At 54.1% G+C, this 16,202-nt stretch overlaps 1 protein-coding gene across 6 annotated transcripts in view; it reads left to right on the forward strand.

The window, feature by feature from the left end:
* Positions 1-16,202, forward strand: part of ARHGAP22 (Rho GTPase activating protein 22) — a 207,443-nt gene that overhangs the window by 159,481 nt on the left and 31,760 nt on the right. For 3 of the 6 annotated variants that reach the window (XM_067710255.1, XM_067710250.1, XM_067710251.1), the window contains one exon: positions 771-947. The exons of 1 other annotated variant lie outside the window; for it this stretch is intronic. In XM_067710255.1, coding sequence (XP_067566356.1) covers positions 771-947 — 177 coding nt within the window. Of the gene's footprint in view, positions 1-770; positions 948-12,158; positions 12,262-16,202 lie in introns of those variants that run through there. 2 more of the 6 variants (XM_067710252.1, XM_067710254.1) reach the window with 2 other exon arrangements.

The following is a 16,202-nucleotide window of genomic DNA, read 5'->3' on the forward strand; positions in this document are numbered from 1 at the left end:
TCCTTAATCACTCTGTGCTTCAGTTTCCTTGTCTGTCAAATGCAGATAGTAATAGTACCTCGCTCAGAGGCATTGTGAAGATGAAAGAATCCTAGGAGGGCAGGCGAGTCTGTCAGCTTTGTCAACTGGAAGAATCAGGCACCGCTCTAGTTCACTGGAAGGCAGGTACCAAGAGCTCAGTAAGCACTTAACTCCTGTCTGGTCTCTGTCACTGGGCTGCAGGCCCCAGCAAGGGTCAGCCTGGGTCTCACAGTTCTCCTGTCATCCCAGCCCCTTGGGAACACGGATCTCTGCGACTCACCCCACCAGCAGATAAGCCCGGTTAGCTTATAGTGACATAGGTGACATACAGCACATAGTGACATTTAGCTGTGCATTTCAGATGTGTGAAGTTGATTTAAATAAAATACATAGCGAAGCTCCTCTGGCATCCAAACTTCTCTGAGCTGGTGTCACATCTGCATGCTTTTTCCTACGAGTACCCCAGGATGATTTTAATGCTGTGGAGAAATAACAAAGAAGACAAAGGGAGAAGAAGAAACCCAAGAGGGCCCCAAAGCCAGATGTGTGACGTGGGATGTGGGAAGGGGGTGGCCTGCCAGTATAGAACCAAAAAGCACAGCTGTTGCTGAGTGGTTTTTGGAGAGACGACCTTCTCACACCCCAGGGAATGAAAGCCAGCTGTGGTCGGGACTGGAGAGAGCCCTACGGGGGAGGCCCCCCGTGTCCTCCGGGGTCCCTGCAGTAAGCCTGTTCTCCCTGTCTTGCAGGTGGTGCCGGGGAGCGGGAGAAGGTGCCGGCCAACCCCGAGGCGCTCCTGCTCATGGCCAGCTCCCAGCGGGACATGGAGGACTGGGTGCAGGCCATCCGCCGGGTCATCTGGGCCCCGTTCGGCGGAGGTACGGCCCGTAGCGCGCATGCTCACCCTCTAGAACCCTTGCCTCCAGGTAATCACGCCCCTCCGCCCTGCTCTGAGCCTGCAAGATCCCTCTCGCTCAGGTAGCGCTGGCTGAGTCCCACGCTTCCTACTGCAGACAGGCAGTGTCGTCCTCTTCTGCTGGCCCTCAGGGGTCACCCCTCGGTGGACTAAGCAGGTCCTCGCAGGGGAGATTTGGACCACTTTTCAAAAACATGCCCTCCTCCGACTGGATAGCCCTGGGGCTTGTGTGTCCTTGCCTCCCTGTGTCCAGACCCTGCTGCATGCTGGGTGTGTATGGGTGGTCTACACTTAGGCCAGAAGTGGACACTCAGGGTCATATCGGAGGGCGAGGTACCGTGTCCTTCCCTCTGATGCGGCTTGTGGCCCCTGCATGGCTCTCTGTCCCTGACCTGAAGACAAAGGTTGCCGTTTACTCACCTGCTCCTTTATTCTACACTTTTATTGGGTGCCTAAAATGTATGGAGTGGTATTCCAGGTGCTAAGAATTCAGTGGGAAACCAAAGAGAGGGTGCTTCTGCCCTCCCCGCCCCCTCCATTGTCCTGGGGGACACAAACGATAGGCAAGTAAAGGTGACTCGCGACGTCTAGTAGGGAGAAACGCAGGGAGCAAAGTAGAGCCAAGTGGAGGATGGAGGGGGCACTGTGTCAGGTGTTGTTCATTAAGCCAACTTAATGACGTCACCAGGAGATCCAGGGGATGCTGGGGAGAGCGTGCAGGCAGAGGGACCAGCGAGTGCAAACGCCCTGGGTTGGGAAAGGGCCATGGAAACACGAGGACCCTCAGGAAGGCCAGAGGGTCTGAGGGAGTGAGGACAGGAGGATGGAGGACCTGAGGCCTTGGGGACATAGTGGGGCTTCCAGATCTTGTTCTAAATTGATGGGGCACCAGGGAGGGCTCTGAGCAGGAGACAGACACAACTTGATTTATATTTATAAGAAGAGTCATCTGGCTGCCGTGTGACGGGTGGGTCACAGAGACAAGAGCGGCTGAAGCAGGCTGGGACAGTTGTTGGACCTGAGTGTGGGGCCTGGGCGCGTGTGGGAGTGGAGGAGACCGTGGAGAGCGGTCAGCTGAGACGTGTTCTGAAGGTGGGGCTGCAGGGTTTGCTGATGGTCTGGACATGGGGCGCAGGAGAAAGGAACGCCGCCGCCCAGCTGTGCAGGTGCTGTCTCTGTAGGTCGGTGTCCCTGCGCAGTCATCCTGAAAAGGGCTTTTAGAAAGGTTCACCATGTCAGCTGGGCTGGGGTCACCAGCCCCCAGCTAACTGTGGAGACAGGGGCCTTTGGGCCAGCTGTGTTCTGACCACATGAACCGTGGACATCCTCTCTCTCCATGTTTCACAGTGTTTGCTGCACCATCCAGGCAGGGGCAGAAGCTCACCTTTGGGGGCTTCTTCAATGGCTCCACTGTTAGCCATGGCCTCCCTGCCCCCTGGTGATCACAGCACCTTTGACCCACAGCCCCAATTTAATGGCCTGGGAAACCCAAGCCCACCCAGGAACTTCTGCAGCCTCCACGGGCTTCCTTTGGTGCAAAGTGGTTGAAAGTGACCCAATGGCACAGAATAGAGCCCAGACACCTATGCCTCTGGACTTGGATTTATGACAGGTAGCACCTCGGAGCACCAGGGAAAGGAGAACATTGCCGTGGTCTTGGCTAGCAAGAGACTCTTTAAATGAGTTACAAAAAGCACCAAGTATTCAGCAAGAATACAATGGAGAAATAAACACAAGTCATTCTTACAACAGAAAACTCTACAGCAGTGAGAATGAATGAACTACAGCTCTACCCAACAGCATGCATGAATCCTAAAAACATACCGTGAGACTAGGGCAGCCCAAGAACATGCTGTGATTCTATTTACATAAAGTCGGAAATAGGGCAGAAGGAAACCATGTTATTTATGGGTAAATAATTAGGCAGCAAAAATATAAAGAAAAGCAAAGAAATGAATGCCATAAAGGTCAGGATAGCAGGCCTGGTTTCACAGGTGCTCATTTTATAATACTCTGCATCTCTGTGCATAGGTGCTTTAAATACTTTTTGAATGTCTGCATATTTCACTACATAAAAAATCAAAACCTAAATAAAACAAAGAAAGGAGAGAAATTAAGGTCAAAGAGGCTAAGTAATTTGCCCAAGATGACACAGCTAGTCAGGAGCAGAGCTGAGAAACAGAGGCACATGTTCTGACCCCAAAGGCTGTGTCTTGTCCCAGCCCATCCAGGGCACTGTCACGTCACATGTGGTCTACCTGTACTCAGTGTGCTGGCTCCCTGACCCACACACGTGCCTGTCTGCCTGTTTTTCTCTGTCTCTCTGTCTGTCTCTGTCTGTCTCTCTCTGTACTTGCTAAATGGGAACCATTTGCAGAATCCCACATAGAAACCAGATTTGCCCCTCCCCCGGCCCTCATTCCCCAGCGTTTATCAGACTTCTCAGGCTGTGTGCCGTGTGCCGAAGAAGTCACAAGAATGAAAACAGGAACCACCATCAAAGGCGCTTATCTCCTTTCTACCAGAAATATAGAGGAAAGGCAGAAATCCCAGGGGTTAGCGGTGGCAGACATGTCCGGGCAAGTTTGGCACTTGAAGGGGGTCTCCATCCGCCTCTGCAGGTTTCGTGGCAAAGCTGTTATTAGCCTGGGTTCCCCTGGAAAGGAGGCTTAGAGGATCAGCCCTTCTTTCACTGTTTAATAACGGAGCCCGTGAGTCCTTTCAAGCACATTTGTTCTGGCAGAGAGCGGCCACCTCTGCCAGGCACCAGTGGGCAGCGTGCCTGCTGCAGTCAGGGGAGAGCCCGGGCACCCCACAGAGGAAACGCCGGCCAGCGGGGCAGGGCAGCCGGTCACTGCCGACGGCCTGCCCAGGGGTGGTCCTGATGGAGTGCCTCTTGTCTGGGCATTCATTCAACCAGTCAGTCATTCACTCGAGGATGTGTTCTGGGGGCCGGTAACACAGCAGTGAGTGGGACAGACAAGGTCCCTGCCCTCGTGGGGTGTACATTCCAAGAAAGGAGACAGACAGCAAGCAAGTAAGCCTGGTGTAGGTTAGATGGTAGAGAGCGCAGTGGAGGCAGATGAGGTGGGGAGGGCAAGCGGGAGTGATGGGGGCTTGGAGTTTAGTGACATTTGAGTAAAGGAGACGAAGGGGTGAGTTACGCATGTATCTGGGCAGAGCGTTTTGGAGGCAGACGGCGGGGGTTGGAAGAGCAGCAAGGAGGCCAGCGTGGCTGGAGCAGAGTCTGTGAAGGGGGAGAGAGGAGGTAAGGGCTGGTAAATCAGTAGGGCCTTGTCACGGTGATGACTCTGGATTTTCCTCTGAGCGAGGTGGTGTCATTGGCAGGTCTTGAACAGAGCAGTGGCCAAGCCTGACTCAGGTCCCAGCAGGATCCCTCTGGCTGCTGTGTTGAGAATGGATGAAAGAAGCAAGGACAGAAACAGGGAGACCAGTTAGGAGCTCGTTACACAGTCGTGCAGGTGAGAGGTGATGGCGGCTTGGCTCAGGATGGCGTGGGTGATGAGGAATAATTGAGTTCTTGATATATTTTGAAGGTAGAACCAATAGTATTTCCCCTACTGGAATGGGTGAAAGGTGTAAGAGAGTGAGAGAAGTCAAGGGTAATTCCAAGGTGTTTTGATCTAAGCCAACTGGAAGGATGGATTAGCTGTTAACTGAGATGAGAAAGAACACAGGAAGTGCAGTTGTTTGGAAGGAAGATGCAGAGTTCACTTTGGGGCTTATCCTGGGATACATGTTAGAGGCTCAAGCTTAAGGTATCACGTAGGCAATTTGACATTTACGTCTAGAGACCAGGAGAGAAGACTGGGTTGGAGAGAGAATGTGGGGGCTATTGACACATAGATGGGGTTTGAAGCCATGAGGCTGGATGAGACACCATGGAGCTAGTGGAGGGGCAGCAGAGGACCAGGGCTGAGCCCTGAGCTGCTTCCAGGTGGGAAGTCAGGGAGCATAGGAGAAGCCAGCACAGGGGATGAGGAGAGCCAGGAGCAAGTGGGCTCCCTGGGCTGAGTGAAGAGAGCATCTAAGAAAGAAGTATCTGTGCACTGCCAATAGATCAACCAGGAGAGAACAGATGGTGAGCACAGTCCATGGTTGACTTGTCAAGGGTGGTTTTGGTGGAGTCCTGGGAGTAAAGCCTGATAATAGTGGGTATGAAAAAGGATAGGAGGAGGGGAATTGGAGTGTGATCATAGCCAACTCTTTCAAAAAGTTTGCTGTAAAGGGAAAAAGAGAAATGGGACAGTAGCTGGAGGAGGGAGTCAGGTGAAGAGAGAGTTTTGTTTATTTTTTTAAGTTGGGAGACAAAACATCAACGATGGTACAGGCGAGGGAGAGAGGAATCGCTGGAGCACCAGTATCTCTTGTGGATATAGATGGGAAATTCCTCAACAAAATACAAAGAAATTGAATCCAGCAATATATAAAAGGATTATAACCATGACCAAATGAGATTAATCCCAGGAATGCAAGGGTGGTTTAACATCTGAAAATTAATTAATGGGATACATCAATAGAATACATGACAAAAACCACATGATCATCTCAATCAACTGAGAAAAGGCATTTGACAAAATCCAGCACCATTTCATGACAAAAACATTCAACAGTCTAGAGATAGAAAGGAATTTTCTAAACCTGCTCAAGGGCATCTACAAAAAAACCCCACAGATAACATCACGCTTAATGGAAAAAGACTGAATGCTTTTCAGGAACAAGACAAGGATTCTCCCTTTCACCACTTCTATTCAACACCAGAACAATTCTAACCAGAACAATTCTAACCAGAACAATTAGGCAAGAAAATGAAATAAAATGCATCCAGATTGGGAAGGAAGAAACAAGTAATCTATCTGCAGATGACATGATTTCGTATATGGACAGTGTTAAGAAATCTACTAGAAATCTATTAGATCTAATAAAGAAATTCAGCGCGATTGCAAGATACAAGGTCAATTACACAAATCAATTTTATTTCTATACAGTAGCACTGGGAAAACTGAAAATGAAGTTAAGAAAACTTCATTTATAATAGCATCCAAAAGAACAAAATACTTACCAATATATTTAACAAAAGAAGTACAAAACTTAATACTGTAAAAATGACAATACATTCTTGAAAGAAGTTAAAGACCTAAATAAATGGAAAGACATCCCATGTTCATGGATCAGAAGACTTGATATTGTGAAGAGGGCCCCACTGCCCAGTGGATCTCTGGACTTCCATGCCCCACTCTAGGAACACGGCCCCTGGGGAGGCCCTGTTGGGCAGCACCTCCTAGCCAGCTCTCTGTGAAAAGGGGAGAGAAAGGAGTCACACGATAGCAGGGCTGCCTGGCATCTGATGGGTGCTCATGGGTGAGTCCTTGCCTTGCCTGGTTATCTGGAGAGAGCCAGCAAGCCCTCGAAGTTGCCTCTTATGTGCATAGGAAGGTGCTTATTAGCAGAGCCGGTTGTGTTGAAGTATTAGAGGAGTCAGAGTGAGCACAGGTTTTGGCATCAGGCTGCGGTCTGTGTGTGATCTGGCTCTGCCCCTTGCTTGCTGTGTGACTCTGGGCATGCCACTTACCCTCTCTGTGTCCTTGTTTGTAAAATTGAAATAAGAATATCTTCTTTGCAGAATTGTCATGAGAATTAAGAGAGAAAATGGATGCAAAGTGCTCAGAACTCTCAAAACTAAATAGTTCTATTCATTCAACACAGAACGTCTGCCACGTGCAGGCGGGGCACACAGGAGGGATCAGACGGAGCTTCCATTCTACTCCCCAAGACAGAGAGTAACAGGAACGTACATCTCATGGCACAGAGCAATTGTTCTCATCAGAACCACCCAGAAGAAAAGGGAGACTGTTTTATCCTCCCCCAGAGTTTCCAACTCACTAGGATTTGTGTTTCTAACAAGTTCCCGGGTGATACCGATGCTGCTGGTCTGGGGCCCACACTTCGAGAACTGCTGTGTTAGAAGGTGGTGAGTGCTACTGAAAGAAAAAAAAAAAAAATAGAGCCATTTAAAATACAGTAGTGAGGGTGAGCCTAATGATAGAGTGACACCCAAAGTCTTGAAGAAGTGAGAAAGTGAGCCAGGAGGATGTCAGGTGGAAGTGTGACAGACCCAGGCAACAGCTTGGGCAAAAACAGAGAGCATCTGAGGTGGTCTTGAACCAGCTCGGAGGCAGGTGGGATGAGGGAGTGAGGGACAGGGCCAGATGCAAAGGAGCGTGATGGCAGAGGAAGGACGTGATCTGATAGATAGTTAAAAGGGCCGCTCTGACTGCTGACTAGAGCGGGAAAAGGGGAAGCCGGGGGACCTGTTTGCAGTAATTCAGGTGAGAGACAAGGGTGCTTACACTATGCTGGGTGGTGGTGAAAGTGAGCAGATTCCAAATCTGTTTTGAAAGTAGGACCTACAAGATCTCTTGGATGTGGGTTTGAGAGAAAGGGAGCAGTGAAGGTGGACTCCCAGGGGTCTGATCGAGCAGACAGAAAGAACTGTCATTAGGTGAGTGAGGAAGACACGGCCTAGAGCAGGTTTGGGACAATGCAGCAAGACCACAGCTCTATTTGGGCTTGTATGAGTTTGAGATGCCTGTTAGTCATTAAAGCAGTGGGCATCCTGAGTGGGCAGTTGGATGCAGGAGTCTGGGGGTCGGGGTTAGCGCTCAGTAACTGGTAGCATGTTAACTATCCCCCCTACCCAGTGGCACCGATGAGCAAAGCCTAGCAACTGTCCCAACCTTACAGGCAGCAACACAGAGTGACAGTCCTGGGGCCAGGAGCCTGGTATGGGAACGGTGTCCTTGCCCAGAGTGACAGCTCCTCGCTGGGGAGGGGCACGAGGGGCCAGGCGGCAGCCTTGCAGTGGCCATCACAGCTTCGCTGCCCATGCCGGACCCCACCCTGATGTGTGTGTGGCTCTCACAGGCCTCTGGAGACTTTCCCCTGAGCCCCCTCAGAGCTGACAGTCCTGTCCTAAGTTCCTCAGAAATCATGGGGGAAAGAGGGGGACGAATGCGGCTCCCAGAAGCCACAGGGCAGGACACTTGACCTGGAGAAAATCCAGCCTCAGGACAACTTGGAGATACACAAAGCAACCTTGTTAGTCCAGCTGGTTGTGGCCAGTATTTGCTGGAATGACATCTCCAAACGGAAGCCCTCAGGGCACAGTCAGATTCAGGATGAAAGGTCACTGACCCCAGCCCAGGCTGGCAGTGGTGGAGCCTGAGATCTTAAGTGGACCACTTCTCCCCAGCACTACTTACTCCAGATCCCAGCCCTTCTGGGAGATTCAAGAAGAGAAAGTCTTATTTCGATTTCCCCTGGATGTTAACCCACCAGGCCAGTGGGCCTGGGTCTTTCCTGGCAGCCTTTCCAAAAGGGGAAGGATAGGACTGTCGCTGACCTGGGCTGGGCTGCAGTCACTGAGCCGGCAGGAGGGGCACTTGAGTCTGATCCTGGTACCCTGGGCCCATTCTGGTGGGCCCTGAGGGGCCACATGCCACGTGGAGGAGAAATTGGTGCTACAGGCCTTGGACCCCATCCAGCCCCAAGCTCACAGAGGCCAGATCCGTCCTCTTCTTAGTATATGGGTCAGTACACAGCACCCTTGGGCCTCCTTCCCCTGCAGCCCTCAAGGCTTCTCCCCTGAAGTGCTCCAGGAGCCTTCGAGCTTGGATCCCCAGGACAGGGGAAATAGCCCCCAGCCACAGACCCCACTGACAGGCGGCCGGGGAGCCCGGGGCCGTTTCCCAGGAGAACAGGGTGGAGGAGCAGCTGCCTTATCTTGGGAGAGCCTGGCAAGCCAGCAGGGGTGATTTATAGGGGGCTGCTCACCACTGCTTCCTGTGAAACTCAGGATGCTAACTGCTCAAGTAACTGCCTTTGACCCACCTTGCTGGCTCGCTAAGTCTGCCTTCCCTCCCAGCGGCTGTGGTGGAAATGCCCCTGCGGCTGGGCCTGCCTGGCTTTCCGTGTGTGCTAAGAAGAGCTCAGATCCCAGGGCTGGAAGAGTTTGTCATGGTCATTGCTAAGATGAGGCCAGTGGAGGTGTGTACCAGCAGCACTGCGTGATGTCCTGGTGACTCCCAGCCGCAAGGGGAGAAGTTGGGTTGAGGTAGCCACTCTCCAGGGCAGCTGTTTGTTCAGCGTGCCCCCGTGCGGGGCTCTGCACCCCAGCTGACCCTCACAATAGCCCTTTGGAATCAGTCCTGCTATAGCCCCGTTTACAGGTGAGGAGACTGGGCAGCAGAGAGGCTCAAGTAATCTGTCCAGGTCCCCAAGAAGTAAGCAGGAAGCCAGCATTCTAACCCAGAGCCCTGGGGCTGGATGCCGGGTCCGGAGAGAAGGATGCCGGGAGCCCTCGGGGTGTCCTATGGTCGGGTTCGCTGGCTCGCAGTTTCTTCCCAGACAGCCTTGGTCCTCCACATCAGTCAGAGGAAAGAGGAAGGGGTCTCATGCTTGCCATTTGCTACTCTTGACAGTGGTTCATTGTATCAAAATTATATTGTAGAGAGGGACAGAGAGGCCCAGAGAGGTTCAGCAACTTGCCTAACAGCACACAGCAGGGTTGGGAGCAGGGGCAGCCTGCCTCCAGGGTGAGCCCATCCAAGGGTGCTCTGTTGCCAGGCACCATAGTCTCTGGATCTGCGTTGTCTTAAGAGTGGTGTGGGGACGGGGGAGGGAGGCAAGACTGAGGACAGAGGTAGTCCCCGAGGTCCTGGACCCAGCCCAGGAACGAGAGCCACCCCAGCTCAAGAGGTCACCTGTCACCAGGTGCTCGTGTGAGAGGACAGATCCCCAGCCTCTCAGCTCCCTGGCCCACCCCAAGAGGAAAGTTTCATGACTATCTTTGCATACCCATCCCCCATCTCAGGCCCCACGGATTAAAAAGACCTCCACAAGGTGACGTGGGTGTTGACCTGGCCAGGGTTTAACCTAGAGTTCATTGTGGCAGTGCGCATCAGAGTCCAGAGCTTCTAAATGGGGGGCAGCTGCAGACCTCCATCCATCCGGGGAATCTGGGCAGGAGGTTGGGTGGAGGGATTCCCTAGAGATTGGCCAGTCTAACTCTCTGACCATACAGGTGGGGAAACCGTGGCTCAGAAAAGAGAAAGCAAGTCAGTTGCCAGAGCCCTCTGCCTACCTGGGAGGACCCCCCTCCCCCGGAGTAGGTGCCTCCCCTGAGCCCTTGGACCCTTCTCTTTAACATGGGCAGAGCTGATCAGACCTTGGGGACTGTGGGCCATGGGGGCTCCAGGCTTTTCCGGCAGGTTGAGGGCAGGATACTCCCTGACTTACGGCCCCCTGGCCCCATGAACCACCCCTCCCGCCTTCACGTGTACCTGAACTCTGGGAGGGGAGAGCACCGAGCCCCTCCCCACGTTCCCAGCACTCGGGAGGACTTCAGCGCCCACCCCGCACACTAGCATCAGGACCAGGACTAGGGGGCCTCCCTGGCCTGGGGCATAAAATTTAAGGGAGCACCAAAAAACTCAGTGATCAGGATGAATATTTAATTTTTTAGAATGAAAATTAATGCTAAAAAATCCATTATGTTAGTTTCCGATTGCAGCTTTAACAAATTGTCACAAATTCAGTTTAAAATAACACAGATTTATTTGCTCACCCTTCTAAAAGTCAGCAGTCGGAAGAACTGAATTTTTATGATACTGAAGATACTGAAATCATGGCGTCAGGGCTGGTTCCTTCTGAGAGCTCCAGGGGAGAATGGATCTTTGCCTCTTCCGCTTCCTACAAGCTGCTCACATTCTTGGGTTTCTGCTTCCCTCCTAATGTTGCCTCCTCTTCTGTAGTCAAATTTCCCTCTACCTCCATTTTTTAAGGCCCACTGAGATAATCTAGTATAACCTCTTGTCCTCAATCCTATCTACAACATCCCTTTTGCTAGTTAAGGTAGCAACGTCACAGGTTCTAGGGATTAGGACATGGACGTCTTGAGGGAGGCATTGTTCAGCCCACCACAACCATGATAAACAGACTATCAAAATTTTAAAGACAGGATCTGTGGGTGGGATTAGGGTGAGGCAAATGAGGCTCTCACAAAGTCTGTGCAAGTCCAGGGTCGGATCCTGTCTTTATTTAAAATTTTGATATTTTGTTCCTCATGGATTTTTTGGCATTAATTTGTATTTTTTTAAATATCGCAAAAATATTTCTCTTGATTACTGAAATTTTTGGCACCCCCTTTAACCTTGCACCTGAAGTGCAAAATTCACTTGCCTCATTCTGGTCTAGGCCCTGCTTAGTAAGAGCAAGAAAAGTGACCCTACCCTACACACTGGATTTCAGATGAGCTCCCACCCCTTCCAGCCCCAGGGCTCCCCTAAGCCCTTCCCTTACAGAATTCTGCCCACAGACCCCTGGGGACCTCCACCCCTTCTTCTGGTATTGCAGGGCCCCAGCTTTGCTTCTCTGTCCACCTGCCCTCCTGGTGAATGCCTGAAGCTGTGCACCCATCTCGGTCCTCACACTTTGCACCCTCTGGAAATGTGGGATTGTGGGTTTTTTTCTCTGGGATAGAATCCTACTCTGGGAAGAACTCAGGCTTTGCAGAAAGATAATATAGGTTTGAATTGACGATCTGTTACTTACTAGTTGGGTGACCTTGGGAAAATTACAAAACCTCTCTGAGCTTCAGCTGCCTCATCTGTAAAATGGGACATTAATACTCATACAGCTCAGGGCTGCACAAGACGCTTGTGTTAAGTCCTAAGCACCCTCCGTGGCACTGGGGCGCTGGCCCCTCGGCAAGGCAGAGGATTGGAGCCCTGAACGCCAGCTCCACAGGCAGCAGCCCAGCTGTAGACTGGGCTAGGCACTCACCCCGCTGCTTGACCCAAACCGAAATCACCTGGCCTCCACTTGGAACACCTGCCTCCCATTCTGCGGGGAGAGGAATTTCCTAAAGCGAGCCCTTGACCAGGAAGAAGGGGCGGATCCTTGGAAGTTGCTAGTATTCCTACAGGTGCTTGCAACACCGAGCGTTAGGAAGAAGCGGGTCAGAGGTCTGAGCCGGGAGCGCCACGGGGGCCGACTCCAGGAGCAGCGTTTCAGGAACTCGCCGGGCCCAGGCCCTGCCTCCTTCGCTCCAGGGTCCGGGCCTGGGGCGGGCGGCGGGCAAGACGCTACCTGCGCGCGTGCCGGGCATTCCTGCCGCCGCCGCGCCGCCGCGCCCGGGCGCGCCATGGGCCTGATGCCGGCCGCGCGGGCCTTCTCCGGGTGCCGCGCCTGCCCGCGGTCGCCCTGCCGCCTGCCAGCCTGCTGCGCTCCCGCCGCCGCCCCAGGTACCGCGGGAGGGGGTTCGGACGCCCAGCGAAGCCGAGCGGAAGCGGCGTTCCTGGCCGACAGCGCGCTCGGCTCCGGCCCCACGCGCGGGCGAGGACAGCGCTGCGCCGGCGGGCCGCGGGGCGCCCAGGGGGAGGGCGGGCGGGCGGGGTGGGGGGCAGCAGCGGGACCGGTCGCCGGGCTGGAGGAGCGGGCGCGCGCGCGTTGGGGGAAGAGGCAGCGCTGGGACGCCTCCTCCTACCTCCCGCCCGGTGGTGGGCATCCCGTGTGCAGGGATGAAGAGCCTAGTCTTCCGGGGCGCGGGAACTTCCAAAGGATCACCCCACCACCACCACCACTACTGAGGGGACCAGGTAGGATGCCAGCTCTGGGCTACCGACTCCAAGTCCAGTGCTTAGCCCACGTTTGCCTCTCCAGGCCTCAGGAAGTCACCCGTGTCTGGGCGTGGGGCTGGCGAACACCAGAGGGTAGGGGTCACTTCTGCCTTGGGGACCAGCTTGCCTCGGGCAGGACACCCCCCCAAGATGTTGCCTCTCGCTCTATTTCTCTCCCTTGGGCTGATTTCAGCCTCTTGGTTGTTGAAACTTGGCTACAGCCCAGCCAATTAGTTACAGCTGTTCCGAGCAGAGCTGAGGCTCTGTAGTACCTAGCGGAGGGCAGTGCCCATAGGCACAAGTGTGGGAGTGATGGAAAGTGGATTTACAAACCGTGGGGTGCGTGCACGGAGGACGGCAAGTGTCCTGGGGAGGGGAGTAGAGAACAGGAAGGGTTTACCCACAGTTTGTGAATCTCTGGAGAGAATTTAAGAATTATTGTCCTCATTGTGTCTCTTCTCTATGTGCCTCTCCCCGCAACTGGAGAGAGCCCTAGTATGGCCAGAGCCATACTAGGAGACTGAGGTCTCCTCTCGGGGATCAGCTCCAGAGGGAATCTCAGCTGCCTCCCTTCCCTGCTGGGACCCGGGGGCAGGCAGAGCCCCCCCTATCCTGGGCTGGCCCTCCTGGGTCAGGAGAAGGCCACATTTATCAAGCACCTGGTGCTGTAGGCTCTCCCGTGGCTGCCGACGGCCCCATGAAGTGGCAGAGACCAAAGCTCAGGGAGGTTGAGGACGGTGCCCAGGGTCACCCAGGACAGGGATCTGAGTCAGCTGAGTGCTGGGCCTGTCCCTTCCTGCCCCTGCTTGGGATTCTGGGGAGAGGGGAGTGAGGGCCGGGCTTTGCCAGGGAGCAGCTGGCAGGGGAGGAGGCCTGGCCCAGCTCTGAGCCCGTCCGCAGGTTCATCCAGAGGAAAAGCAGCCTCTGCCAGCTTCCTCACAAAGCGCCGGCTGTGCCACTGGAGAAGAGTGTGGGCTGGGCCCTCGAGGAACCCGCACACTGGCTGGGTTTCCAGGGATCCGACAGACCTACTGAGACTGGTTCTTGGCAAGGCTCCCCCTCTGAGACGTGCCAGGAGGGCTGAGGAAGTTCAGCACAGCCGTTCCAGGCCCTGCCAGGCTCTGGCTGAGAGACCCTGATGAGGGGAGAGGTGGGCAAGGCCCCTGGCTGAGGGAGGCCGGACCTGTAGCCTGAGCACAGGGTACCTCCAGCAGGAGGAAGCTGGGAGCAGAGCCCTGGGAGGTTGAGCTGGAATGAGCCTTTCCCATGGGGCTCCCGGAGCATCTCCCCACCAAGGGTGGTGAGGGGGGCAGCTCACACCTGAAGCCTGTACAAGGTCGGATGCAAGGCTCCACGCCGCCTTGCTGGGAATGTGGAGTCAGTCCTGGGCCTGGTGGTGGCTGGGAGCAGGGCCTCTGGGCAGTCTCTAAAGACAAGTGTGATCATCCCCATTTTATAGATGGAGAAACTGAGATCTAGGAAAGGAGGCTACTCTGCTCCTCAGTGGCGTAGTCAGGATGTGCACCCAGACCAGTGCAGGTGCAGGCTCAGAATCTTTGTCTCTGTGGCCTTCAGCCTTGACCATCACCTGCCACCTGTGTTCCCATTCCCTATCCCTAGCTCAGCGCTCTCACCAGGCTCAGTGCTTGGAGGGCCTCTGGGGGAGTCTCATCATTTCCCAGAGCCCCTGAGCCATGTATGGGGTTAGTGCTCACCAGGGCTCATGGTCCATGTCAGGACTGGGGGCTGCCATGCTCCCATCCTCTTCAGTCAGGCTCTCTCACACCCACCCTCCAACCCCTGGGGCCCTTGTCAGACACCCCCCCGGCCCCCGCTCCTGGTCTGCCTTGGGGTCTCTGCTCATGCACGCCCCCAGCACCCTGCCTGTCTGCCTGGCTATCTCCTGCTCATTCTTAGACCCCAATTCTGATGTTCCCTCCTCCTCTAAATCGCCTCTGTTTAGAAGCACTCGGGAGCCTGTGGACTTCCATTTCCTGGCTCTCACAGCCCTGTTTAGGGGGCTGGAAGAGTGGTCTGGAAGGCTTCACAGGAGGAAGCAGTGGTTGAGCTGAGGTTGGGAGAGGGCTTCAGAGACGTGGGAGCCGCCTGACCGCAGGCACCGCATGAACAGCGGGGCTGGCCGTGCAGCAGCTGCCCTCTGCCGGGCCCAGACTCTGTGCCCCAGAAGCTGGTGGAGGAAGGGCGGCAGGCCCTTGCCTCTCTGCCTGCCAAGTTTGGATTTTATCCTGGGTGGGGAGGAGGGAGGCAGCAAGGGGTTTTCAGCAGAGGAGCCCGTGGTAGGATTTACATGTTTCTAGCCCTCTGGGCAGCTCTGAGATCCTCTAGGACCTAGAACAGGGTGGGGCACAAACGCAAGAGTGATGGAAAGGTGGATGGATGGATGGATGGATGGATGAATGGACAGGTAGACAGCAGATGTCCTGGGGACAGGAAATGGGAGAGTAGGAAGGGCTGGGGCCGAGAGGAGGCTGGATGGAATTACCTAAGCGTTGTGAATCTCTAGAGAGAATTTTAGAATTCCTTTCCTCAGTGTCTCTCTTCCCTGACTATGGCCTTCAGTCACTGTGAGCCGAGGGTGGGGAGCTGAGTGCATGAACTTGGGACCACAGACTGTCCTGGACTGTGTGTCCACCCTCCTTCGCTCAGTGCTCCTTGAACTCTGTTCCAAGCCCAGCATTGGCTCAGGACTGGGGAGAGGGGCTGGTTCCCAGTGAGGATCCGTGCAGAGGCGAGTGTCTTCACATGGTCAGTGGTAGAGGGCCAGAGAGGGAGCCCAAGAGCACTGTGGTTGTGCTGAAGGGAGGATCTGGGACAGCTCACATAGGAGGGGACACCTGAGCTGTTCCCAAGGGCTAATAAGAATTTTACACACACTGAACAGGGAAGAGTCCTCCTGTGCACAGGCCAGGCAGCAGGAAAGCAGATGTATTCAGGATGCTCGCATAGTGGGTAAAGCGGAAGTGAAAGGGACAGAGCAGGGGCCTGAGTGGGGAGGAAGGCAGGAGGCAGGTGCCAGGGATGCAGTGCCAGGCTGGCTTCTTCCCCTCTTGAGGACCCTCTGCATATGGGCAGTTCCCCCTGTATGTTCTCTGCCTGCTCATTTGAGGTCCTAGCAGATGTCTCTGGTCACGATAGGCCTGGTTTCGCATTTCTACCTTCTGGGAGTCAGGGCCAGTCTCCTACTTCATCCTGGCCCTGGGGGGTAGTCTGTGCCATGGAGGTTGAAGCAAAAGAGGTGAGTACCTGGCAAATCCACATGAGTGAAGTGTGGACTGGATGTGAGGCAATAGCGAATGGTGGGGTCTGTGGAGAATTAGGAAATACATGGGCTATCAAAAGGGCACAAGTGCCACTGAACTCCGTCAGTGTAACCATTTGGGAATTCCGGCCAGGTGCCACGAGATCTGTGGATTCTTTTAAGAGAGGCTGGGAATCCAGATTTTTATATGAAATCTCTGGATTTTAAATAACTAATTTAAAAATGTTTCAGACATCTTACTAGCTCAACAAGAGCATGTGGACTCATGTGGTTCATTGCTGGGTGT

The sequence above is a fragment of the Pseudorca crassidens genome, chromosome 16 (assembly GCF_039906515.1).
Source record: "Pseudorca crassidens isolate mPseCra1 chromosome 16, mPseCra1.hap1, whole genome shotgun sequence".
In the NCBI taxonomy this organism is placed as follows: domain Eukaryota; kingdom Metazoa; phylum Chordata; class Mammalia; order Artiodactyla; family Delphinidae; genus Pseudorca; species Pseudorca crassidens.